The 24,021-nt window shown below is 46.3% G+C and overlaps 1 protein-coding gene across 1 annotated transcript in view; it reads left to right on the top strand.

Moving 5' to 3' along the window:
- LOC146966985 (histone-lysine N-methyltransferase 2C-like) overlaps positions 1-22,442 on the top strand; it is a 93,970-nt gene extending 71,528 nt beyond the window's left edge. Inside the window, exons 47-80 of the mRNA XM_085763577.1 lie at positions 683-1,032; positions 2,238-2,340; positions 2,460-2,864; positions 2,960-3,074; positions 3,608-3,680; positions 3,751-3,814; positions 5,173-5,405; positions 5,736-6,163; positions 6,835-6,964; positions 7,043-7,957; positions 8,042-8,305; positions 9,548-9,733; positions 9,821-9,982; positions 10,144-10,279; positions 10,769-10,907; positions 11,263-11,438; positions 11,612-11,724; positions 11,939-12,076; positions 12,188-12,239; positions 12,334-12,455; positions 12,988-13,086; positions 13,186-13,392; positions 14,150-14,271; positions 14,359-14,554; positions 14,661-14,870; positions 15,457-15,836; positions 16,022-16,134; positions 16,664-16,800; positions 16,885-17,012; positions 18,635-18,836; positions 18,936-19,052; positions 19,147-19,220; positions 19,373-19,481; positions 21,240-22,442. Coding sequence (XP_085619703.1) covers positions 683-1,032; positions 2,238-2,340; positions 2,460-2,864; positions 2,960-3,074; positions 3,608-3,680; positions 3,751-3,814; positions 5,173-5,405; positions 5,736-6,163; positions 6,835-6,964; positions 7,043-7,957; positions 8,042-8,305; positions 9,548-9,733; positions 9,821-9,982; positions 10,144-10,279; positions 10,769-10,907; positions 11,263-11,438; positions 11,612-11,724; positions 11,939-12,076; positions 12,188-12,239; positions 12,334-12,455; positions 12,988-13,086; positions 13,186-13,392; positions 14,150-14,271; positions 14,359-14,554; positions 14,661-14,870; positions 15,457-15,836; positions 16,022-16,134; positions 16,664-16,800; positions 16,885-17,012; positions 18,635-18,836; positions 18,936-19,052; positions 19,147-19,220; positions 19,373-19,481; positions 21,240-21,332 — 6,491 coding nt within the window. The 3' untranslated portion in view covers positions 21,333-22,442. The remainder of the gene's footprint in view (positions 1-682; positions 1,033-2,237; positions 2,341-2,459; positions 2,865-2,959; positions 3,075-3,607; positions 3,681-3,750; positions 3,815-5,172; positions 5,406-5,735; positions 6,164-6,834; positions 6,965-7,042; positions 7,958-8,041; positions 8,306-9,547; positions 9,734-9,820; positions 9,983-10,143; positions 10,280-10,768; positions 10,908-11,262; positions 11,439-11,611; positions 11,725-11,938; positions 12,077-12,187; positions 12,240-12,333; positions 12,456-12,987; positions 13,087-13,185; positions 13,393-14,149; positions 14,272-14,358; positions 14,555-14,660; positions 14,871-15,456; positions 15,837-16,021; positions 16,135-16,663; positions 16,801-16,884; positions 17,013-18,634; positions 18,837-18,935; positions 19,053-19,146; positions 19,221-19,372; positions 19,482-21,239) is intronic.
- Positions 22,443-24,021: the final 1,579 nt, after the last annotated feature.

Genomic DNA, 24,021 nt, shown 5'->3' with positions numbered 1-24,021 from the left:
GGAAAAAAACAAACAAACAGAAAAAACCTGAATTTCAGTCACTGTGGATGCACTGGTCTCAGGCGGCCAAACACGGATGCAGTAACCCACAAGTGCCAGCAGATGGCAGTAGCTAGATCTGAAGTGCCACATGAACCCACGCTTCAAGGAAACAGTCACTGACAACTCGACCGAAGAGAGCTTTAGCAGCATGGCGTGTCACTACCCGATTTGCGACGCTACCCGATCTGTGACAAAACTGGTCACTTGTGCTCCAGCGTTTATTAGCCTAATCCTGTCCAGCTGATCGCTGCTGTTGCGGTACCTGCTACAGTAATGTGTAAAAAAATATAATTAATTGTAGGCAGAATGAAAACTGAGCACGGTAACTGTCAAATTTGAGCACCAGCATGAAACAGAGGAAGAAATAATAGCCTCTCTCAAATATAAGCCGGTCTCCAATACAGGCCGGTTCCCCTGGGCAGCTAAAGTAAATAAAGGCCTCGGCCTCTATTAGAGGAAATACGGTACTATTAAGCATTAGTTACAGAGTGAGTGAAACATGAAGCTCAGACAAAGGTAAATGAACTTTTTACAGTATGAAGAAAATAAAGTGGGTACAGGAACTCATTGATATGAGAAAATACAGATCTAATAAATGAGTCGGAAGAAAATGTCTGACTCATGTGGACTTCTTTTCCAGGCAAAGAGGACCTTGATCTGGGTCCTAACGACCTCCACCTGGATGACTTCCTGCTGTCGGGGAAGTTTGACTTGATTGCCTACGCTGACCCCGAGCTCAACCTCGAAGACAAGAAGGACATGTTCAACGAGGAGCTTGACCTGGAGCCCGTGGAGGAGAAGGACGGAGCCGCTGGGTCCAGAAAGACAGATATCCACACGTCCTCTGTGGAGCAGGTGAAACAGGAAGTGAAGGACATCGTCAAGACAGAAGAACCCACGACACAAACCATCACTAGAGTTTCTGGACACCCAGGAGATCCTGGAGCTTCAGGCACTGAGGCACTCAGCTCCTCTACCCTTCTCACCAAGGTAGGACCATCTCTTTTGTTAGTTATTAGTACTGATCATTAGGGGTGGGAGAAAAAATCGATTCACATACAGTACAGGCCAAAAGTTTGGACACACTCAATGCATTTCCTTTATTTTCATGACTATTTACATTGTAGATTCTCACTGAAATTCCACTAATGAACCCTGACAAGGCACACCTGTGACGTGAAAACCATTTTAACCCTAACCCTTGAAGCTCATCAAGAGAATGCCAAGAGTGTGCAAAGCAGTAATCAGAGCAAAGGGTGGCTACTTTGAAGAAACTAGAATTGGTGGGGGCAGAGATAGAGGAGGAGGAGGAAGAAGGAGAGGAAGAAGAAAAGAAGAAAGAGAAGACAAAGAAGAAAAGACGTGTTTTCAGTTATTTCACACTTTTTTGTTAATTCCACATGTGTTCATTCATAGTTTTGGTGCCTTCAGTGAGAATAAAGGAAACACATTGAATGAGAAGGTGTGTCCAAACTTTTGGCCTGTACTGTAAATATCGCGATATCTTTTTTGACGATTTTTTAATCGATTTCTTTTTCAAAAATCAATTTTTCTTTTGAAAATTTCTTTTTTTTGGAATTTTTTTTTTGGAATTTTTTTTTGTTGGAATTTTTAAAAATATTGTGCAATGTGCATTTGTTCGCCTTTTTTACATACAGAGAGTACAGGTTTTGAAAAGGGTTTAGGTTCACTTTATAATGGAGTATGTTAATTTATAGGCTCCTACAGTATTTGTGTGCAGATAAATGTTAGAAATGCAGACTAAAAATCGAGAGAATCGGCAATATCGTAGAATCGCAATTTAAATTGAATCGCCATCCAAAAAATTGTAGAAGAATCGAATCGGGAGAAAAGCATATCGTCCCAGCCCTACTGATCATTTAGATTATTGGTGATCTGTTCATTCAGTTATTAAAGACAACAAGATTATAGTTATTTATTTATTAGTTAGTTTATCAGTTATTTATTAGTTAATTATATTTCTGTGTCTGGCCAATCCCACGTGGGATTACAAGACACCTTAACAATATCCACCATGTGTCATCCTCTGGTTTTCGATGCTATAAACAAGTAGGATACAAAATAATATATGACCAATATTCTTACGAAAAGAGAATAAAGAAAAAACATTTATCCAATGAATTGTGCAGTTTTCAGATGATCTTGTTGAATAACTTGTTCATACCTCCCTCAAGGAGAAGTTGGAGGACTCTGGTTCTGGTTCAGGGGCTTTGTCAGCTCTCCAGGTCCAGGTTTCATCATCAGGTGTGGTCTCCAGGGTTCACCCCCCCACTGCAGGTACGTTTTGTTGTTTGATTAGTGGTCTGAGGAGCTGAAGTTTAACCAGAAATGTTCCTCCTGTCTTCCTGTCTCATCCTCTTATCTCCTTGCCTCCTCTTTTTTTATGCTGTCTCCAGGGCAACAGTCTGTCTTCCAGCAGCAGCAGCAGCAGAGACCCTTTGGACCCTCCCCCTCAGCTCTACTCACCCCCCACCCTCAGGCTCTCCCGGTGTCTCCTCACCCCAGTCTCACTCCTCAGGGTGTCCCTGCTCCACCTCACCCTCTACCCCTTCAACCCCCTCAGCTTCACTTGGTCCTAAACCCCCAGACCCAGCCTCTTCACCCAGGACCATCCACCCAGAACCAGACCGGCTTCCCCCAGAATCAATCCCAGAACAAAGGTAGGCCACTGCTTCTTGAGGAACAGCCTCTCCTCCTGCAGGACCTCCTGGACCAGGAGCGTCAGGAGCAGCAGCAGCAGAAACAGATGCAGGCCCTGATCAGACAGAGGTCCACCTCAGACACTCTGTTCCCCAATATGGGTAAGACGTGAGCTCTGACAGACCTGAACCCTCACTCCTGTTGATGCTGTTTCTGGTTTCATCTTTTTGTCCTTTCTGTATGTGTGCGCGTGCAGCAGACTTTGACTCCATCTCTGACCCCATCATGAAGGCTAAGATGGTGGCTCTGAAGGGCATCAACAAGGTGATGACCCAGGGCAACCTGGCGCTCAACCCCATGGTCATCAACAGGTACGGCCCCCCCCCCGCCTCTGCCCTGTGAAGGTGGAGTGTGTGAACAAAAATCTTTTACTGTCAAAACAAGAACAAGAAAATTTACACACAAGTTCAATATTGAATTCACATAATTTTAATAACTTTTTTCATTGTTCATTCAGCAGATAAATTATGCATTTTAAAGGTCCAGTGCGTAAAATGGGGGGAAAAGCGTGATATCTAGCGTTCAGATTCTAAGATTGATAACTCACTCATTCGCTCGCTTGCACTCACCCCTCCTGAGAATTATAAGGCTATGAAAACCAAACGTTTTATTTTATAGTGATTATACACTTATACAATTATATTCATGGGTATTATATTCAGATTTAGTCAGTAAACCTTGACAAATATTACACACTGGACCTTTAATATCAATGGTTCAGATGGCTTCATCCCTAATTTAGTGTATTGTTTATGTAAGAGTTTCTCTACTGTGTGATCATGGATGTTTTAAACTCCTGTTTGCTTCAGTGTAACAGAAACGTGTCCCTGTGTGTCACTGTCAGGTTTCCACAGCCTCCAGCACCAGGGCCCCCGACCCCAGAGGTGGCCCCTCAGCCTCCACAGCTGGTTGGACAGGTACGTATGGTCCTCATTGTCTCCTCTGTCCTGTGTCTGCTGCGGTCTCACTGTCCTCTTCCTCTGTCAGGAAACCAAAGTGAACACTCAGTTGGTGCGGCCCAACCCCCCCAGCTTTGGCCCGGGCTTTGTCAGTGAGTACTGAAAAACAACTCGGAAATGATCAGATATCAGAACTGACAACAGATGATGGAAATGTGTAGCTCTGTGTATTGTGTAGTACAGTATGGCTCTGTATTGTTTTATAGTGTGTACTGTGTCTATGCTGTGTGTGATGTTGGGTGGGTGTGGTGGATGGAGGGGGTTTAGGGGTTTTGGGCGGATGGATATACTATGAGAGCCTCTGTGTTTTGTCTGTATTTGTTGTGTGTTTTATGTTGGACCCTCTCGAAAATGCGATAGGTGTTAATTTCAAGGGGCTATCTAAATACATTTCAAGAACTCCATTCAAAGTTAAAGCTTTGTAAAAGAATAATTGGGAGAAAGAAGACTAGAGACCCAAAGTAGTGGTGCAAGGGATCATTGACGATCCATGAACCATTCGGATTGGTTGATGGAAGAAAAAAAGCTGTGCGTGTAGTGTGGGAACAATGAACGGGGAATTTAAAAAGACTCAAAACCGTGAAACGATCCGATCCGTGAGGTTATTGATCCATTGCACCTGTAGACTAAAACATCTCACTCAGAAGTTCTTGATCACTGAGCAAACTTATTTTTCCTGTAGTGGATAGCTTGACTGCAGCAGTATGAGGCGTCAACATGGAATCTAAGAGCATGTTTACACCTGTGGTTCGTTTGCTTTGTTCCAATTCAGCAACTAAACCGATACAACTGTTGCATTCTTTTTTTGGGTAGTTTGTGTTCACAGGGTAACAGTTCCAAGCAGTCCAAAGTTGTAAACAAATGCCATGCGCGAACCAACTGTTCTCTTATTGGTCAGAAATTTTACCTGGAAGGAGGAGGAGGAGGTTACCCGGGAAAGGTCTCAACGGGCCTGAAATCTGATCCGAATACAGCCCTCCAAAAAAAGTCTGGTCGTTGAGAACCATTGAAGACCAGCAGCATGTTGTGTGCTGTGTCGGTTGCTCTGTCGATTACGTTGTCACTGCAAACAAACCGCTCCAGGGCTCAAATAGAAGCGAGTGATCTCGGCCCACTTGTTTTGTTCCACATTCGGGCGTAATTGCTGTGTTTACATATGACCAAACAAACTGATATTTGAGGTGAAGCGCTCCCTGTTTCGGAAGCAACTGCTCCAAACGAACCAGGTGTGAATACGCCAATCATGTTACTCAGTTATTGATAAACAGTGACTCAGCGTTTAAATGAAAGTCTTCCAGGTTGAGACTTAAAGCTTCAGGTATTGATTTCATACAGACCTTGCTCGGCTCCAGACTAATTGTGATGGAATAACTCAGTGAGCTCGAGCCCACCCTGGCTCCTCCCTAACCCCTCATAACCCACAGGAAGTGAAACCTCATGTTTTCCGCAGATGAGTCTCAGCGGCGTCAGTATGAGGAGTGGTTGGGGGAGACGCAGCAGCTCCTGCAGATGCAGCAGCGCCTCCTGGAGGACCAGATCGCCGCCCATCGCAAGTCTAAGAAAGCGCTGTCAGCCAAGCAGAGGACGGCCAAAAAGGCGGGCCGAGCCTTCGCAGAGGAGGACGTGGCCCAGCTCCGCTACATCACCGAGCAGCAGGGGACGGTCCAGAAACAGCTAGAACAGGTACACTAACACCTGGGACTCAACTAGAACCTCTGGGCCTGAAACATGAACACAACTTCACACAGAAAATTAGTATTCATGAAGATCTTATATGAAAATGATGAAGCTGAACAGGAAGTTAGAGCTAGACAGAGAGGAAAAAAGAAACGGATGAATAGATCGATCAATCAATCAATCAATCAATCAATCAATCAATCAATCAATCAATCAATCAATCAATCAATCAATCAATCAATCAATCAATCAATCAATCAATCAATCAATCAATCAATCAATCAATCAATCAATTCAGGCTTTATAGCTGACTGACTGTGTGATGTTTGTGTCCAGATCCGGAAGCAGCAGAAGGACCACGCGGAGCTGATTGAGGACTACCAGTCCAAGCAGCAGCAGCAGAGAGCTCTGCAGCAGCAACAACCACCAGCTGCTTCCCCCATGCTGCCGGCAGGGGCGCCCCCCATCCCCCAGCCCCCGCTGCCCCAGCCCATGTCGCCCATGCATCCCCACCCGGGTGGCCCCACCCCGGGCCTGGTGCCCAACGTCCCTCCAGGTTGGACGGCGGGGCCGGGAGCTCCAGGGGTAATGGGACAGAGGATGCCACGTCAGATGGCCCCCACCTTGCCCACCGCCCCCCAGGCTTCCCCACACAACCAGACGCCCCAGGTCATGGTGCCTAACCTCGCTCCTCCAACACCAGGCTTCAACATGGGCCCCAGGGGCCCTGCTGGGGCTGGGGGGCCCAACGGAGCAGCAGGAGAGTTACCTCAGGTACAGTAACTCACCTGGAGAGAAATTGTTATTGATGTTACAACAATATACTCTTAAATTCATATGTTCACAGCTCTCAACATAGTTGTAGATCTGTCAGCTTGTCGCATAAAGAAAATTCATTTTCACACTAATGACCAGGGATGCTCCTATCCGAACTGATATATGATCACAGAAATCGGGAGAATAATAATCCTCTATGTCCTGTATTTAGGATCTAGCCTTGTGCACCACTTGAAGAAGTAAAACCATTTGTACTGAAATAAATAAATACTAAGTACCACAAACAACTTTTTATTTGAGTAACACGTAACTTAATTAAACATTACATGCTCCATCAGGAACAAACCAATATAACCAATATATGGCAGCACAAGTTAGTTCCGTTTGATGGATCAAAACATATGTAAAATATTTCAATAGATGAAATGAAATAAAATTTTATCGGAGCATCCCTGCTAATGACTATCAAAAGCTTATTGAGCTTTAACTCAGCTTCAAGTAACGTCATCAGGAAAGCAAGGCACAGTGCATGAGTATCAGCCTGATCATGGTTTTCTATTCTGTACTAGTGATTCACAATGAATAGTTTGTCAATCAATCAATCAATCAATCAATCAATCAATTTCAATGTCAGTTAATTTCAAATGAAACTGGAGAGAATCTGTCTCCCTCCCCTGCAGGTGAAGTTTGACGACAACAACCCGTTCAGTGAAGGCTTCCAGGAGCGGGAGCGGAGGGAGAGGCTGAGGGAGCAGCAGGAGAGGCAGAGGGTGCAGCTCATGCAGGAGGTAAAGCTTCCCACCGGCCTCACCATGGCAACCACCGGCACAGACGCGGCTGTTACTCTGTCCCTCCTCTGCCCTCAGGTGGAGCGACAGCGGCTCCTCAAGCAGAGGCTGGAGCTGGAGCAGCAAGGCCTGCTGGGAGCCCCCATGGGCCCCATGGGCCCCATGGGCCCCAGGGCCGGAGTCCCAGCCATGCCTCCAGCTGCGGTCCGGGCCTCTGCGCCTGGAGGTCCCACAGGGCCAGCACCTGCCCCAGGGGGGGACGGTCTATCACAGATGCCTTTCTTCAGCTCCGAGCTGCCCCAGGACTTCCTTCAGTCCCCCCCTGCCCCCAGACCTCCCCTCCAGCACCAGGGCCAGGTGGGGGCGCCATTTCCTCAGCAGGTGGGCCTCCATCAGGGCTTCTCAGGACCGCTGCACCCCGGAGCTCTCCCCCAGCCTGAGCGAGGCCGGGTCCTGCCTGAACACGGACCCCCAATGGATGCTTCCAAACTCCAAACCAGACTGAGGCTCCCGGGTCCTGCTGGGCCCTCAGCCCAAGTCCAGATACGCCCTGCTGTTTTAGGCCCTGCAGGATTTGCCCCCTCCCATCCCGAGGGTCAGGGTCACCGTTTCGGACATGACTCCTCCTCTTCCTCACCGTCGACGCCCCTCACCCCCTCGTTCCCCTGCTCCTCCTCCGGAGGTCAGGCCTCCCTCATGCAGCTCTACTCTGACATCATCCCCGACGACAAACCAAAGAAGAGGAGGAGCAGGAAGAAGGACGGCGACGACGCCAGAGCCAGGACGCCCTTGTCCTCCCACTCTGATGACATCACAGCCCCGTCCACCCCAGCGGTCTCCGACACGTCCTGCTCCACACCCACCCGGGGCAGCCTGGATCAGTCAGATGTCTTTTCCAGTCTGGCGCCATCATCGGAGTTGGAGAGGCAGCTGTCGGTCAGCTGTGCGGCCCAGCAGAGAGGCTACCTGTCTGCAGCTCGACTGGAGGTCAAGGTCGGTAGATCTATAATCAATAGTTTGACTGATTTCTGTTTTGGTGGTGCAGGGTTTGATTTTGTGCCTCCATCTTCCCTGCAGGAGGAGTGGGAGGAGGCAGGAGCCTGCGGAGGTCACTCAGTGAAGATGGAGGAGACCGGGGGCGAGAGATTCTCACCCCTCCAGGGGGGGAGTAAAGACGGAGACGGGGGGAAGGAGCTGCTCAGACACCTGCTGAAAGACAAATCCTCCCCCACCTCCACGCCATCACCCACCGGCCAGGCCACACACACCGCCCGCCGCCAGCTGTCCAATGAGAGCGTCCGGTCCGAGGAGGAGGATAGGCCTGGTTCCCATAGCAACATGGTGAGAAGGGGTTTTTGTTTTTGTGACCAGCTGTCAGATGACAAAACCACTACAATAACATCTAACCAACTAAACAACATGTAATGAATACTTCACTTTCACTTTTTATTTAATGCACAACCAAGTACCGTACATTGGTACGGAGCACAAACATTAGACAGTGTCAGTAATCAAGTAGCAAGGCTGTACATGCTTTCCAACTGACAACTGGAGGAAAAATAAATCTATATAATAAAATATCACTTAAACAAAGGAAGGATGCTCTTCAGAAAGGCACCTAGCTTATAAATAACTTTTCCTTTATCAGAATGAAGTAACAAAATTAGAGTAAAGGTGGAGTCTGGAGTTTTGTTTGTTGCAGTTTGTAAACAAAACATTGAAGCTCGGCCCCTCCTCTCTGGCTAACCTGTGTAGCCTCCTGCCCCTGACAGCAGCCGTTGTCAGGGCCGACCATCACCAACAACGGGAGCCTCCGTGTTATGCTGTAACGAGCAGGAGGGCCGTTGTGGTGTGCTGGGAAGACGGTATTAGCGGTGGATGCTAACCACCACCGCTAGCCAAAGTTAGCGTTGAGCTAGCTCACTACAACGGCCCTCATACTTGTTACCAGTCGAGGCTTTAGTTGTTGTCGGGCCGCGGCTCCAGCGCTTCACTCAGACTATTTTTCTTTGCGGTCCTGACTGCTGCTGCTGAGAGAGAGACGTGCTAGCACTCGTTAGCATCAGAGACAACTAGTGCAGCTAGCTACCCCTGAGCCTCCTACTCTGCTGCAGTAGCTTCACCTGAGCTTCGTCATTGGCTGGAGAGAAAACAAAGACTCTCTCGCTCTTCTCCCATAAACGTCCACGTGCACAACAAAATACAGGCAGGGGGAGGGGGCACTGCAGGGGGCGCTGCACACAGCCAGTGTTACTACTGTGAACAGGATGATGAATTGAGGACATTAACAGCTTTATTTTGTAGCAAAAAAGCAGCCCAAGTGTCCTTGGGCAAGACACTGAAGACTGAACACTATCATTGGATTTGTGAATGAGTGTGAATGATTAGCCCCCTCTCTGTCTGCGAACAGAGCTGTGTGTGTATGTGTGTCTGTGTGAGAAAGGCTGTGCTGTATGTGGCCCCTGAACTAAAATGGGTTTGACACCCCTGCTCTATAACTTGTAACAACAACAGCATTCCACTGAAAACATCTCAGTTCACAATAGTTAAAGGGTTAACATTGTCCCCTGTGTGGTCCTCTAGGTCATGATGGAAAGTCTGGGTCCAGACCAGCTGGACCCCTCTGGCAAGAAGAAGACTCAGCGCTGTAAGAGACCGGCCCGGCCTGAAAAGGACCGAGCTCCTCCCAAGTGTAAGAGGAGGAAGAAGGACGAGGAGGAGAAGACACTCCACTCCTCCCCCTCCTCTGACCCACTCATCCTCAGACAGGTACACCAACCGCCCCCATCCAGTCTAAAATCAACATTATTGACGGGTAGTTATCTGTACTGATTATGGATCCCCCCCTCCACCCAGCTGTCGGTGCTGCCCCTCATGGAGCCGGTTCTGAGGGTGGATCTGAGTCTGTTCCCCCCGTACGGCAGCTCGGTGCTGGGCAGAGACTCCAGACTGACCGGCTCCTTTGGTAACGGCTGCCTGGACGGAGTCACTGACTACTACTCCCAGCTCATATACAAGGTACTACTGCTTCACTGCCACATACACGTACTTCTACTCCCTCTGCAGTACTACCATAGAACTGCATTACTGGTGCAATACAGTATTTATCCTGTTAACTGCATTTTAACTGTCTGCTATGCCTTTTTTTGTCATTTAAAATCTCTCTTTCTCTCCTCCAGCAGAATAACCTCAGTAACCCACCCACACCTCCTGCCTCCCTGCCCCCCACACCCCCGCCTGTCGCCAGGCAGAAGCTGGTTAACGGCTTTGCCACGACGGAGGAGCTGGCCAGGAAGGAGATCACTGAGCATGAGGGTAAGACAACACAAAGCCTCTGGAGCTCCTGCTGTGATGCTCTTCTTGTGTCCACATGTGGAGACACACAGACGAGTTTTGACTTCCCATTAATGTTCATTCATCATTATTACTATCATGCTTGATCTTTTTTATTTGAAGCAAGAAAAAAGAAATATAATTAAATGTTCCATAATAAAGCAATTCATGTTCTTAGTTTTTTTTTCTTCCTTAAAAAGCATCGTCAAGAGCACCTTTAAAATACCACTCTGATAAGCAGTATCAATAAAAGCAGTAGAAACACACACTCTGATCACCTGATAGTCATTGCAGCACTGTGTGTTGTGTATAGGATCGAACACTACTTATCCTGCTACTATTGAGGTTACAAGTAAATGGAACTTTGGGACAGTTAGTTGGAAAGAAATATGTCTGAAAGCCGCTAACAGCATTTTTTTTGTTCATCTTCTCATCCTGGACTCTCCCTCCTCCTGGGACCGGATGCAACAGGAGTCATTTTGTCTGTGAAAACTGTACCAGGTCTAAAGCAGAAAGGAGAGGATCTTCTGGCTTTAAACCAAGCCTCCAAGACGGTGGACGTCCCCGCCTCCCTACCGACACCACCCCACAACAACCAGGAGGAACTCAGGTAAACCCCGCCCACAACACCCTGAGGACTCAAAGGTCAAATTGTGTTGGAAATGTTCCAAATAACATACACAAAACAAATTAGATGTATACATAGATATAGAGCATTGAACTGATAACTAAAACCATGGCCTCAGGTACAATATCCATGTGGAGCTTCACAGTGAGGGTTTATTTTTCAGTTTTTCATCATGAGGATGATGAGGAACAGTTTAATTGGACACATGAATATTGAATTTTACAGGATTATTATCTGAAATCCAACTGTTGAAGGGGAAATCATTAGAATATTCAGAAGACATAAACAGTTTTTTTCGGTTCCACTGACTGGTCTTCCCCGTGTGTTTTCCTCTTAGGGACCAGGAGTCTTCTGGGTGTGAGAGCCCAGACGGCTTCGTCCCATCGTCCTCTCCGGAGAGCGTGGCGGACATGGAGGTCAGCAGGTACCCCGACCTCTCCTTCATCAAAGTGGAGGTGCCGTCGCCCTGCCCCTCGCCCCCCATCCCCATCATACCCTGTGCCTGGGGAAAAGGTCAGTCATAGGGAGGGAGCATCACAGGGCTCCAGATGCGGTTGTTGAGATGTTTTTTTGTGGGACCAGCAGTGGAAAACTGACCTGGGATCAGTGTGAATGCAGCAGAATTTCTTTTTCTGTTGATGTGCTGCAAGAATTAAAAACATATTTTTGGTTGTGTGTGTGTCCAGGGACTGCCGTGAAACAGGAAGTGAAGGTGGAGCCTAACCATCAGGGTCCTCCCTCCTGCTCTAACACTGACCTGGTTACCATAGCAATAACCCTGAACCCCGTGGCAGCTCAGGTAAGCACGAAGTAGAAGGCTTATTTATAGTCATATTAGTGATGGAAATATATTATTGTCATATTGATTTTAAGTGAAAGGAAAAGTAAATGTATGTGATTAAAACATGTAAACAGGACTCGTATATGTACAATAGGTCTGTATTGCAGCTAAAAGCCTACTATGTTGAGTCATAAGCGGCCCCTCCCTCCTGACGATGCTTGTGTGTTTCCAGAACGTTGCAGGCGTGATGGCGGCGGTGGCCGAGCTGCTGCGTGTCCCTGTCCCTGTGGACTACCAGCTGAGCCAGCTGGCCGGCCCCGAGCGCAGCTCTCTGGCCCTGCTGGCTGGAGTACGAGTTCCACTGCCACAGGTTTGAGCTCATGTTCTTCCAGACATATTCAAAGACATTGTAGAGAGAGAGAAAGAAGAGCTGACACCTCTGTTAGAAACTGGTGGCTGATGATGATGATTGTGTGTGCAGGGTGCAGCAGGCAGCAGACAGCAGAGACCAGCAGCTGCTGCAGGACACACCGGTCTGTACACACTCCTCTGTTCTTCTGTTGCCTCCTCTGTGTGTTGGAGATACAACAACTCACTCCAACCTGTGTGTTTGTGTTTTCCTGCCAGGTGTCAGGATGGACTACAGCCAACATGGTGGCCCCACTGCTGCCACCACCAGGCCTCAGTGTTGCAGCCACTGCAAGGTGCTGCTGGGAAATGAAGTCCGCATCATCAAAGAACTGAAACAGGTGAGACTCAACAGCCCACTCTTCAAGGACGATTTCAGGCAAATGCGACCTGGAGCTATAGTTTCCTTATATTTTAGTTCTCAAAGAATGAATCTGAAGATTTTCTTTTTAAAATCTCCTGTTCTGCAGTAGTTCTGTCTGTGTTTACATCCCAGACAGTGTCATATGGCTTCAAACATACACCAAGGGGTTTGTTCACTTCAAGAAAGCTGACACAGGAGCAATTCAAAAGAAAATCTTCAGTTTCATTCTTTTAGACCTAAAATATTAGGGAACTATTAGCTCCAGGTTGAATTTGCCCAGAATCGTCCTTTAAGATAAGGTGAAACTATGATACCACAGGCTCGGACAGGAAGTCACTCTGTGTGTGTGTGTGTGTGTGTGTGTGTGTGTGTGTGTGTGTGTGTGTGTGTGTGTGTGTGTGTGTGTGTGTGTGTGTGTGTGTGTGTGTGTGTGTGTGTGTGTGTGTGTGTGTGTGTGTGTGTGTGTGTGTGTGTGTGTGTGTGTGTGTGTGTGTGTGTGTGTGTTACAGGAGGGACAGTCTAGACCAGGATCCAGCCTGGTGTTCTGCAGTCCAAACTGCTCTTCTCTATACACATCTGACCTCCAGAGCAGAAACCATGGAAACAAGGTGAGAGCACATGATGGAGATGTATGTCTTGTAGACAGAGGACGTCCGTCTGTCTTGACCAGTTGATGACATAATGTCTGTCCTCTTGTTCATCCTCAGGCAGTGGTCCCCGCCCTGCCTCCTCCCCCCGTAGTGCAGCACCACTACAGCAACAACATGTCCTCCATCGCCGTACACTCCCTCCCCCAAATCCCCCCCTCACCACCCCCCACCTCCTCCTCCTCCTCCTCCTCCCTACCAGCGCTCTCCTTCCCCCCTGCCGCCGCCATCACCATGGAGGCTCGGCCCCGTATGGACAGCCTGAAGGTGGGTGTGGCTTCGCACCAGGTTTTCAATTTACAGTTCCGGTCAAATATGATCTGAATTTATTGAGCCTAAAATGAAAACTGATCTGCAGACTATATAAGAATGATATCAAGGCTTGTCAGTTTATAATCTTTTTAGTGGTGCAACGGATCGTTGATGATGCCTGATCCCCACAGATCAGTTGATGAACAGGGAAAAAAGTTGTGTATGTAGTGAGAACATTTCACACCAAAGAAACCAGCAATTAAAAAAACTCTTCTCATATCGGCAGCTGTACGTCACGCACAACAACAACAACAAAATTGTTTGTTCTACCAACATGTGTACTTACTAACTCAGTCTCTGTGATTTCAGATTGCTCAGTCTCAGAATAAAATAGTTTTTAACATTTGTTTTGTTTCGATATGTCCGACCTCTCTCACTATTGTTGTTGTACTGCACCGTGCAGCTTTGTCAGATTAAATAATGCGACAAGTTTAGTTCCGCATGAAAAAATAAAAAGTTTCATTCCACATAGGCCTGGCCTACACATTCATAAAAATAAGATTCTTTCTTTTCTTTTTAAAATAAAATGACATGTGGAAATAGCCTATTTTAGTATATTTCAAATTGTGGAATAATAATAGGGAATATTTTCACCGACATTTTGACCGGTCTAAGTCTGGTAATAACTGGATAACAGAAACCCAGCTACTGACTGAATGATGAAAGAGTGATATTTGAACAGCTGGGTGATGATTGGTTGACTGGTTTACAGGTGAAGGTGAAGCTGAAGCCCCGCCCCCGTGCGGTCCCAGGTGGGGACGACCTGTCTCGGCCTGTGAAGAAGATGAAGAGCTGCCGCTGGAGACGCTGGAGCATTAGCATCACCTTTAGCCGGTTAGCATCACAATGACGTCTTTAGTTGTTAAACATCACACTTAGCTGCTTAGCAAGTTAGCATTATCACTCTTTCTTTCTATCCAGGGGTCCTTGCATCCCTAACGAGGCTGTTGCCATGCCAACGGATGAGGAAGTGGACATACTATTGAAGAAGTTAGGGGTGTGTCTTCGTCCCGAGCCATTACCCAAAGACCAGAGGAAGTGCTGCTTCTGTCACCAGCAGGGAGACGGACGGACGGACGGACCAGCCAGACTGCTGAACCTGGACCTGGATCTGTGGGTGAGTACGCCGACCTCAGGTCTGGACCAGAGTCCAGAGTCTCTTTGCTGCTAGTCAGGACCAGCAGAGCCCGAGATAATCATCCGTCTGTGTCTCTGTGTCTTAGGTCCACCTGAACTGTGCTCTGTGGTCCAGCGAGGTGTACGAGACTCAGGCCGGCGCCCTCATCAACGTGGAGCTGGCTCTGAGACGAGGCCTGACTCTGCGCTGCGCTCACTGTCAACACACCGGAGCCACGTGTGGCTGCAACCGCCTCCGCTGCACCAACACCTACCACTTCACCTGCGCACTGCAAGCTCACTGCACCTTCTTCAAGGTAACTACGTGTGGCCACCACAGGCCAATGCCCTGCCGATCAGATGGACTCGATGCATTCTGTCAATGTGACAAAATGACCCCATTTTATTTTCTTTCTTTCTTTCTTTCTTTCTTTCTTTCTTTCTTTCTTTCTTTCTTTCTTTCTTTCTTTCTTTCTTTCTTTCTTTCTTTCTTTCTTTCCATTCAAAATTTCCAACCACGTTCTTATTTTTCTTTCTCAGTTTTAGAATTATTACTGTTATTATCACCACTGTTATTTCTGTTATTATTGCTGTCTAGCTAATGCTGTCACAACTGTTATTTTTAATACCATTAATACTGTTATTATTATTATGACCGATATTATTATTATACTATTATTATTCATTAATTTCTTTCTTTATTACTGCTATCACTATTAAAACCATTATATATTATACCTGGATTACACACACACACCTTGTTCATCTTGTGTATACATCGATGTATGTCCACTGTGTTGTTCCTTGTATTTCACAATAAAAAAGAAGGGGAAAAAAGTAACTAACTCTAAATGACTTCACACACACGTTAAAACGTCCCTCTCACCATCTGTGTCCCTCCAGGACAAGACGATGCTCTGTCACCTCCATAAGCCCAGAACGGTGTCTCTGAGTGGGGACAGGTCTTCCAGCGGCTCCCCGTCCTCCACCCCGGGGCCGACCCCTGACCCCATGGCCATGGTGGCCTGTGACCCGTACGACTCGGAGCTGCGCTGCTTCGCCGTGTTCCGCCGCGTGTACGTGCAGCGGGACGAGGCGCGACAGATCGCCGCCGTGGTGCAGCGCAGCGAGCGCCAGCACACCTTCCGCATCGGCAGCCTGCTGTTCCGCGCCATCGGCAGGCTCCTCCCTCAGCAGATGAAGGCCTTCCACAACAAGGCCGCCATCTTCCCTGTCGGTTACCACGCCAACCGCATCTATTGGAGCATGCGCCAGAGCAACAAGTAAACTCTCACTGCCTCAGACCACACACCCTATGTAGTTCCCTCAAGACCTATGAATAACATTTTCTCTGACAGATCAAATTAATTTGGTTACCTTATTTATTATTAGACAGTTTAACACCTTACACACACATCTAATCATCATTTATAATAAATAAAAACATTATTTTGGTGTCTCACTCCAGGCGCTGCAAGTACATGTGCTACATCGAGGATGAGGAGGGTCAGCCGCTGTTTAAAGTGAAGGTAGTGGAGAAAGGATACGATGACCTCATACTGACCGGACAATCACCTAAAGGTAAAAACAGGGAGGACTTTAGTCATTGAACTCAGTATTACTGGTGTGTATTATGTTGTGGAATTATCCTCATAATTATAGATTCTGTTGGGTGTTTTCATCTATATCTGCATCAGACTTGTATAACTCATCACAGAATTTAACACTTATATTTGATACATTACATACATTTTCCATCACCAGTAAAACCATCTCTTTGTAAATCATCCTTTTTCCAGTCTTGTTGAGTTGGCAATTTCTGAAAGGAAACCTGTAAAGGTTTGTGAAGTGTGCACAGTAATCATTATAAGTAACAGTGTGTTTACCAAATTTGATTAATTTTCCTCAACTTTAAAAGCAAGGACTTCTGTGAAGAAGTTTTGGGTCAGTTTAGACAATCTGATGATCCTCTGGGTCCATGTCACCTCAGTGCTCAGGCCCTGATGATGAGTTGAAGAATGAAGCAGCATATAAAACATATAAATAACATATAAATGTAAATGCAGTATTGGAGTAAATGCTGATCAGTGTGTTTGTGTGTGTGTTGCAGCGGTGTGGGACCAGGTACTAGAACCAATATCACAGATGAGATCCTCCAACGGGACTCTGAAGCTCTTCCCAGTTTACCTCAAAGGAGAAGATCTGTTTGGTCTGACCTCATCTGCCGTCATGAGGATCATAGAGTCTGTACGTAAAACACACACACACACACACACACACACATTCAGGTACTAAATGCAAATTCAGACTGACCCGTGTGTGTGTGTGTAGTTGCCAGGTGTGGAGGCCTGTGATCGGTACACCTTTCGGTACGGCAGGAACCCTCTGATGGAGTGGCCTCTGGCCTTCAACCCAACAGGCTCGGCCCGCTCTGAGCCCAAAGCCGTTCAGACCAAGAGGTAACGTCACCGTCTCAGCTGATCATAGATCAGTCCTAACAGTCTGTCATCTGTCTGTTGACTGAGTCCAGGAGCCAGCTGCAGCCTCGGTCTTGCCTAAGGTGTTCTCATCCTCATCTTAGTTTTATACTTCATATATAAAACTATTACTACCGGTATATATTCATATATCATATATACTTCAAGTCAGTCAACACGCTCTTGGGTCGTTTGTGTTCCCATGGTAAGTTGTAAGAAGAAGAAACACGTTGGCACCAGCTGTTCTGGCATTGGCCAGCAATCTTACCTGGAAGGAGGAGGAGTCTAACCAGGGAAAACAACCATGGAACATCACAACAGTTAGTTTTTTTTGAGTCAGTTTGGTTCAGACATATTTAAGAACAGGAAAAAATGATGATGAGGTCTGGTGTTAGCCAGGCTACAAGGCCACAACAACAGTAGATTGAGATTGGGTCTGAAAACCACCCGTTCATTTCTTCGTATTTGAGGCGTGGTTTACAAAAGCCCAGTGCTGTTTTTTTATTGGGCGCTACAAAAGTCTATCAAATGCGTCTGTACGTACGTAGCTTATAGCCAATCATATCAATCATACCTGATGACAAATGTAGAGTGACAGAAATCTGCTCGCTAAACGTTGCTCTTTTTTCAAAATAAACTTGTGGTCTAAACTACTTAAGACACTTTCTAACACTAGGTAGGTAAAGCGTCTGCTGCCATGTTGGATCAATAAGCTATCAACAAAGTAGCTTCGGTGTGTTGTCATCGTCTTGCTGCCCCCTCCCCTGTTCTGTGATTGGCTCCCTCGTTGAGGGGAAAATTGGGTCCATGATTTCCAGGCTGATTTGCAGAGAGAATAAAATCATGCGCACGGCATCATGGGTATACTAGTGGCCTTGAAGAGACAGGAGCTGAACCAGTCTGTTACTGACAGGCTGAACTGGCCTGCATCACCAGACAGGACCAGAGGAGGGAGTGAAATCTTCCCTCAGACCAGCAGGTGGAGTCTGAGCCATGAAGACAGGATAGAAGATATGAAACACTCTGTTCAGCTTGTTGATGCTTCTCTTGCTCCTGTGAAGTGAAGTGAAGTGGATGTTTAGGGATGTGTTCTCATACACCAGCTCAGGGAGGTTACAGTTAAGGTCCTTGCACACTTACTGTTTTTTTCGTATCCGTTTTTTTTTTAATCCATCATCCAACAAATCATTACACACAGACAACTTGCACACTGAGTCCGATGCGTTTTATTTGCATACGTTTTTATTTTCTGTTCCAAACTTCAGAAAGGGAGACAGAAGTCTTGATGCAGTGAGGATGACGTTGTGGTCGTCTCACTTGTCGAGAATAAAAAAGGAAAAAGAAAATCTTGTGTCCATCCACTCCTGAGATGATCATGATCACTGCGAAAAATGTATAAAATTGAACCTGTTCTGAAAATTTTAATGATGGACGAACGTTTCAGACTCAATGTATAAACATGATCGACACAACACAAGGTCCATTTTTTTTTTTTTTTAAGGTGCAGCAATTTGGGACGAAAAACCAGACTCTGTGTTTAACGGCCTTCACACTGATCATCCTGCTGCTCTCCATCTCCTCACTAACTCTCTCTCTCCCTGCAGACCCAACCTGCTGACCAGCGTGGCCCCCCGCTGTCAGGGCTCAGTGGGCTCCATCGTGGGTTTGATCCCCGGTGTCATCTCCCTGTCTCCAGGGGAGACGGTGGCCGGAGCTCACCAGGGACGCCACTCCAAGTCCGCGCAGTACAGACGCATGAAGGCCGAGTGGAAGACCAACGTCTACCTGGCCCGCTCCCGCATCCAGGTGAGGACCAGGACCAGAACCAGGACCGGCTCAACACAGGCTCCCACTGACGGACAGCTCACTGACTGTGTGTGTGTGTGTGTGTGTGTGTGTGTGTAGGGTCTGGGTCTGTACGCTGCCAGAGACATTGAGAAATGCACCATGGTCATCGAGTACATCGGTACCATCATCAGGAGTGAAGTGGCCAATCGCAAGGAGAGGCTGTATGAGTCACAGGTAGCACACACACACACACACACACACACATCATGTAGTCTACAGGATCATAACCTCCAACACATTACACTGATTTATCTGTATTTGTGTGTAGAACCGTGGTGTGTACATGTTTCGGATCGACAACGACTTCGTGATCGACGCCACCATCACTGGAGGACCTGCCAGGTGAGACCAGCTCAGACCGGTTCTGACATTCACTTCACTCACTGGTCTTCATCAGCAGGCTGGCTCAGACCGGTCCAGACCGGTCTGGGTATCATTGTTGTTCATGGAGCAGTGTTTGAGCTGTAGGTGAACACTGTGTGTGTGATCCTCAGGTACATCAACCACTCGTGTGCTCCCAACTGCATCACAGAGGTGGTGACTGTGGAGAAGGAGAACAAGATCATCATCAGCTCCTGCAGACGCATCCAGAGAGGAGAAGAGGTACCGCTCACAACCGCTCACAACCGCTCACTCACTCACAGGCTGTGTTGTAAATCTCCCCCATCACGGATGTAGTGCACTAACTATATAGTGTGTTCACCAGTTTGTAGTGTTGTTCGAATTCTCCGTGATTAATTTCATCCACTATATAGTAGACGACACAATACCCACAATGCACCGCAAAATTGAGTGAACAAGCGATGTACACTACTTTCTACTCCCGGATCCCACAATGCAATGCGGTCGTGTTTTGCCAGAGAAGAAGAGGAAGCTAATTAGCATGTTAGCTGTGATTTCTTTAGGTTATTTACCAGTAAACTCCTCAGACGTATTTGCCTTCACTCCGTTTGCCTGAGCAGCAGGAGTTGGGCAGCAGCATCCCAACATTAACAGGCAGCATTAAATCAATCTAATAAAGAAACCGTAGTAGAATATGTAGTAAATACGATCTTACGAGCCAAGCTAATAGCCACAGAGCCGTTACGGCTCACGGTCGGGACACACAACAGTAGTTGACCAAACCAAACTTCCGATATTTCAACAGTTTATTGTCCCAGAAACACAACCACACAGAATCACATCCTCAAATGTTCCCCCAAGTGTCCGGTTTTTCTTATTTTATTTTTGTGTCCGGTTTGTTTCCATGATTCTCAGCGTGTCTGTTTCCGTCACAGCAACACCTGGCGCATCAGCTGACGCAACCACGTTCAGAAAATGACCGTGTAGTGTCCGAATTCTCCTCCCGTCGTTCCCTACATCGTGTACATGATGTAGTCACTAGATCATATACATGATGTAGGGGAGAGGGAGTGAGGGAATGAACTCAGCCTGGTTGTGTTCCAGCCTCTGGTCCTGCAGCAGGTCTCAGGTCCTGCAGGTCTCAGGTCCTGCAGCAGGTCTCAGGTCCTGCTGCAGGTCTCAGGTCCTGCAGCAGGTTGACATGGAGCACGGTCTCTGTTCAGCTGCATTTAGCTGTTGCCTCTTTAACATGGTCTGATACAGTTGTGCTCAAATGTTTACATACCCTGGCAGAATGTGTGAAATACTGGCTACATTTCAGAAAATGTAATTGATAATGCAACAAAACTTTTTTTATTCAGAGTTAGTGGCTGGGTGAAGCCACTTTTCATCACACAACTTTGTTTGATCTCTTTGAATCCTAATGATAAGTGCAAACACCAAAATGGCTCCTGATCAAAAGTTTACATACCCTCAGAGTTTTACCTTGATAATCTACACACAGACTGACACAGACTGGTCTAAATGTCTACTCAGGGGAACTGTCCATGCCTGGAACCTGATGCTTGTAATTAGTGTCTGTGTATAAAAAGTCAATGAGATTCTGGGCTCTTGACAAACACCTGCACATTCCATCCATTGCTGCACTGACTTTGCTGGATTCTGAGCCGTGGGGAAAGCAAAGAACTGTCAAAAGTCCTGAGGGAGGAGGTTGTTCAACTTTATAAAACAGAAAAAGGAGATAAAAAGATTTCCAAAGACTTGAGAATGCCAATCAGCAGAGCTAAAAGTGGAAATTGAAGCCACAGTCTGGTACCATCAAACATTTGTTGGTCAGACTCTCTGATGATCTTTTTTTTTTTTTTAATGATTGTGTTATTTCCGGATGTCTCAACAGTTTAATTTGAATCCCATTAAAAATAAGAGAAATCTGTTTTGTCTGATCACTCATGTTCTCAAAGTCTCTCCTCCATCTGACTGATCCCTCTCCATCTCTCCATCTCTCCATCTCTCCACCAGCTGTCCTACGACTACAAGTTCGACCTGGAGGACGACCAACACAAGATCCCGTGTCACTGTGGAGCCGTCAACTGCCGCAAATGGATGAACTGAACGTGCACTGGTGCACACACACACTGGCAGCTCTCTCTCATATCTCGGTGCTGAAGCTGGCTGTCGATCGCCCGCTTCTGTGGGCGGGGCCCAACTTCATATCAGAAGAAATTCAAATAAAACTGATCAATGCTAGTTTGGTCAGAGAGATAATAATGATGGAGGTATGACAGGTGAGGGAGCTTATATATCAGAGTGGGGAAGGACAAATATGGTCAGGTGAGCGATTGGCAGGTGAGGGGGCGGGGCTAATGAAGAGGCTGGTCCTCTGTGTGTATATTTTGTGTAAATGAGCATAGATGTAAATGTGAGTGTAATCGCCACTGAAATAACTGGATGTGTTGTCAAAGGGAGGTTTATTAATTAACTTGCACTAAAAAAACAGAAAACTAATTTAAAAAAATTTCCAGAGAAACATACTTGATTCCATGAGTCGCTTTCTTCCTCTTCCTCCTCCCTGCATTTTGTTAATTTCCTGTAAAATAAGAGATGTTTTTGTATTTATTACTGAATGAAGCTATTTTCTAAGTCCACGGTTAGTTCAAGGTCTGGAGTTGCAGCGTGTAAATATCTGTACCATAAATTAAGAAAACAAACAGAGTTTAGAAATCACTCCACCGTGAGCTACCATAAAAATCCTCATCCTCACCTTCATCACCTGCCAATCAGAGCGCTCTCTGTTTGCATTATAAAGTTTCACTGTTTCTGTTTCCTGTCCCGGCGGTGCATTCTGATTGGATAAAGACTGTGAACAGTCGGGCAGGTTTCACTGCGGCCTTCATCTGACTTCAGTTTCTTTTGTTTTTTGTTTTGTTTTTTCGGCTGCAGGTATCTGTGTGCGATTTTTTTTAATTTTTTTTTTTTCTGTTTTGTTTTGTTTGTTTTGCTCCGTCGTGTCACTTTGTGTTGTGGAGTTGAGTCCTGCTGCCATGTACATATGAGGTTTTATCAGGACGTGTACAGATACACGACATTAAGCCTTGTTTTTGCTGTTTTGTTTTTTATTATCGGACGTAAACAGAGTGTGATGATGATGTTTGTTTTTGGGATAAATGTGGAATCTGATTTAGAATCATTTACAGAAAATAAAATATTTTACATCTTGAACAATGAAGCAGCTCTTCATAGTGTGTCTGTAGAATGTCTCTGTTAAATGACTCAATGAGGTTGAAGTGTGTGTGTGTGTGTAGCCTGTGATCTGCCGCTCACTCTCCTGCAGCTGTATCACAGCTGGACTCATTCACTGCTTCACAGTAGAACACTCAACAGGCTTTTATTGTGAAGCAGCCACAGGAAATGGTTTCTGATTGGTCGGAAGATATGGAGAAAGCATCATTTGCAGGTGGTAAGGGTTCTCAAGTCTTCTGGTCGGTCTCAGACCTGTGGTGAGTGTTCAGGACTAAATGAGCTTTTACCAGTGACATGAAGCGGTTTGTTGGAGGTGTAGAAGACGTTACAGAGGACTGGGAGCCACAGGAGCCTCAGACCTAAACCAGGTGGAGCTGGATTATCTCTGAACCAATGTGACTGACAACTACAGAGGGATGCAGTTTAATAACACTTAGTGTCCAGCACTGCCAACCTTCATCTAAACAATGCTGAAATCAAGAGAGTCTCAATTAGAAAGGAAGATAGAAGGACTGAAAGCAATGTCTTTGTTGTTAGAGAGGAACAATATTCCCGTTTTAGTCATTTCATTCTCTGATCCTATAACTCTGCTTCATACACACCAGAGAGGGGGAGACATGGGAACTTTCATCTTTGAATATTTTATAGTCTACTTTTTTCTGCCTGACACCACAGCTGTGAACATGAACTCTGTCTCAGGAACAAGAATGCCGAGGTTCATGCCAAGTCTTTACAGGGCAAAGGTTTGTATGAAAAGTGAAGGACACAGATGAGTTATCACTTTGACATAAGGTGTTCTGTTGTTGTCACTTTGGCTCCTATCTTCACCCCTGCTCTGACTTTCAAGCTGCTATAGGAGAGATTATTATTGTATATCTTTATTTTTATCTTATCTATTCAGCTTCCCAGCACTTAAGGCTGTTATTCCCCTCCATTTTTTTCCTCAGCATTTTAAAGGGATAGTTCACCCAAAATTCAAATTTCACTCATTATCTACTCACCCTCATGTCGACTAAGAGCTGTGAGAATTTTCAGAGTCCTCCATCCCTTCTCTGAGTTACAGGGGGGTCCACGCAGCAGTATTTGTCCATATACTGGTTGTCAATGGATACCAACTTTCTTCGTCCAAAAAGACACACCAAAAAACATCCAAATACCTCCATAGTGCTCGTCTGTAATGTCTCTCTTTTTGAATTTGTTCCGCCGGTCATCTCGCGTGATTTGCACTGACCGGCGGACACAGGAAGAGCAGTAAACCGAGACACTGGGAGCTTCTGCTACAAACAAGCTTAAAATATAGACTTATGTAATTTTTTTCGGAACAATTTCTCATGTCGGGGCTTCAATACAAGAGGGACATTACAGACGAGCACTATGGAGGTATTTGGATGTTTTTTGGTGTGTCTTTTTGGACGAAGAAAGTTGGTATCCATTGACAACCATTATACATTGACAAATACTGCTGCGCGGACCCCCCGTAACTCAGAGAAGGAACGGAGGACTCTGAAAATTCTCACAGCTCTTAGTTGACATGAGGGTGAGTAGATAATGAGTGAAATTT

This window comes from Trachurus japonicus, chromosome 20, assembly GCF_045865225.1.
Source record: "Trachurus japonicus isolate A0001 chromosome 20, Traja_1.0".
Classification (NCBI taxonomy): domain Eukaryota; kingdom Metazoa; phylum Chordata; class Actinopteri; order Carangiformes; family Carangidae; genus Trachurus; species Trachurus japonicus.
This window is presented reverse-complemented; position numbering and strand designations above follow the sequence as displayed.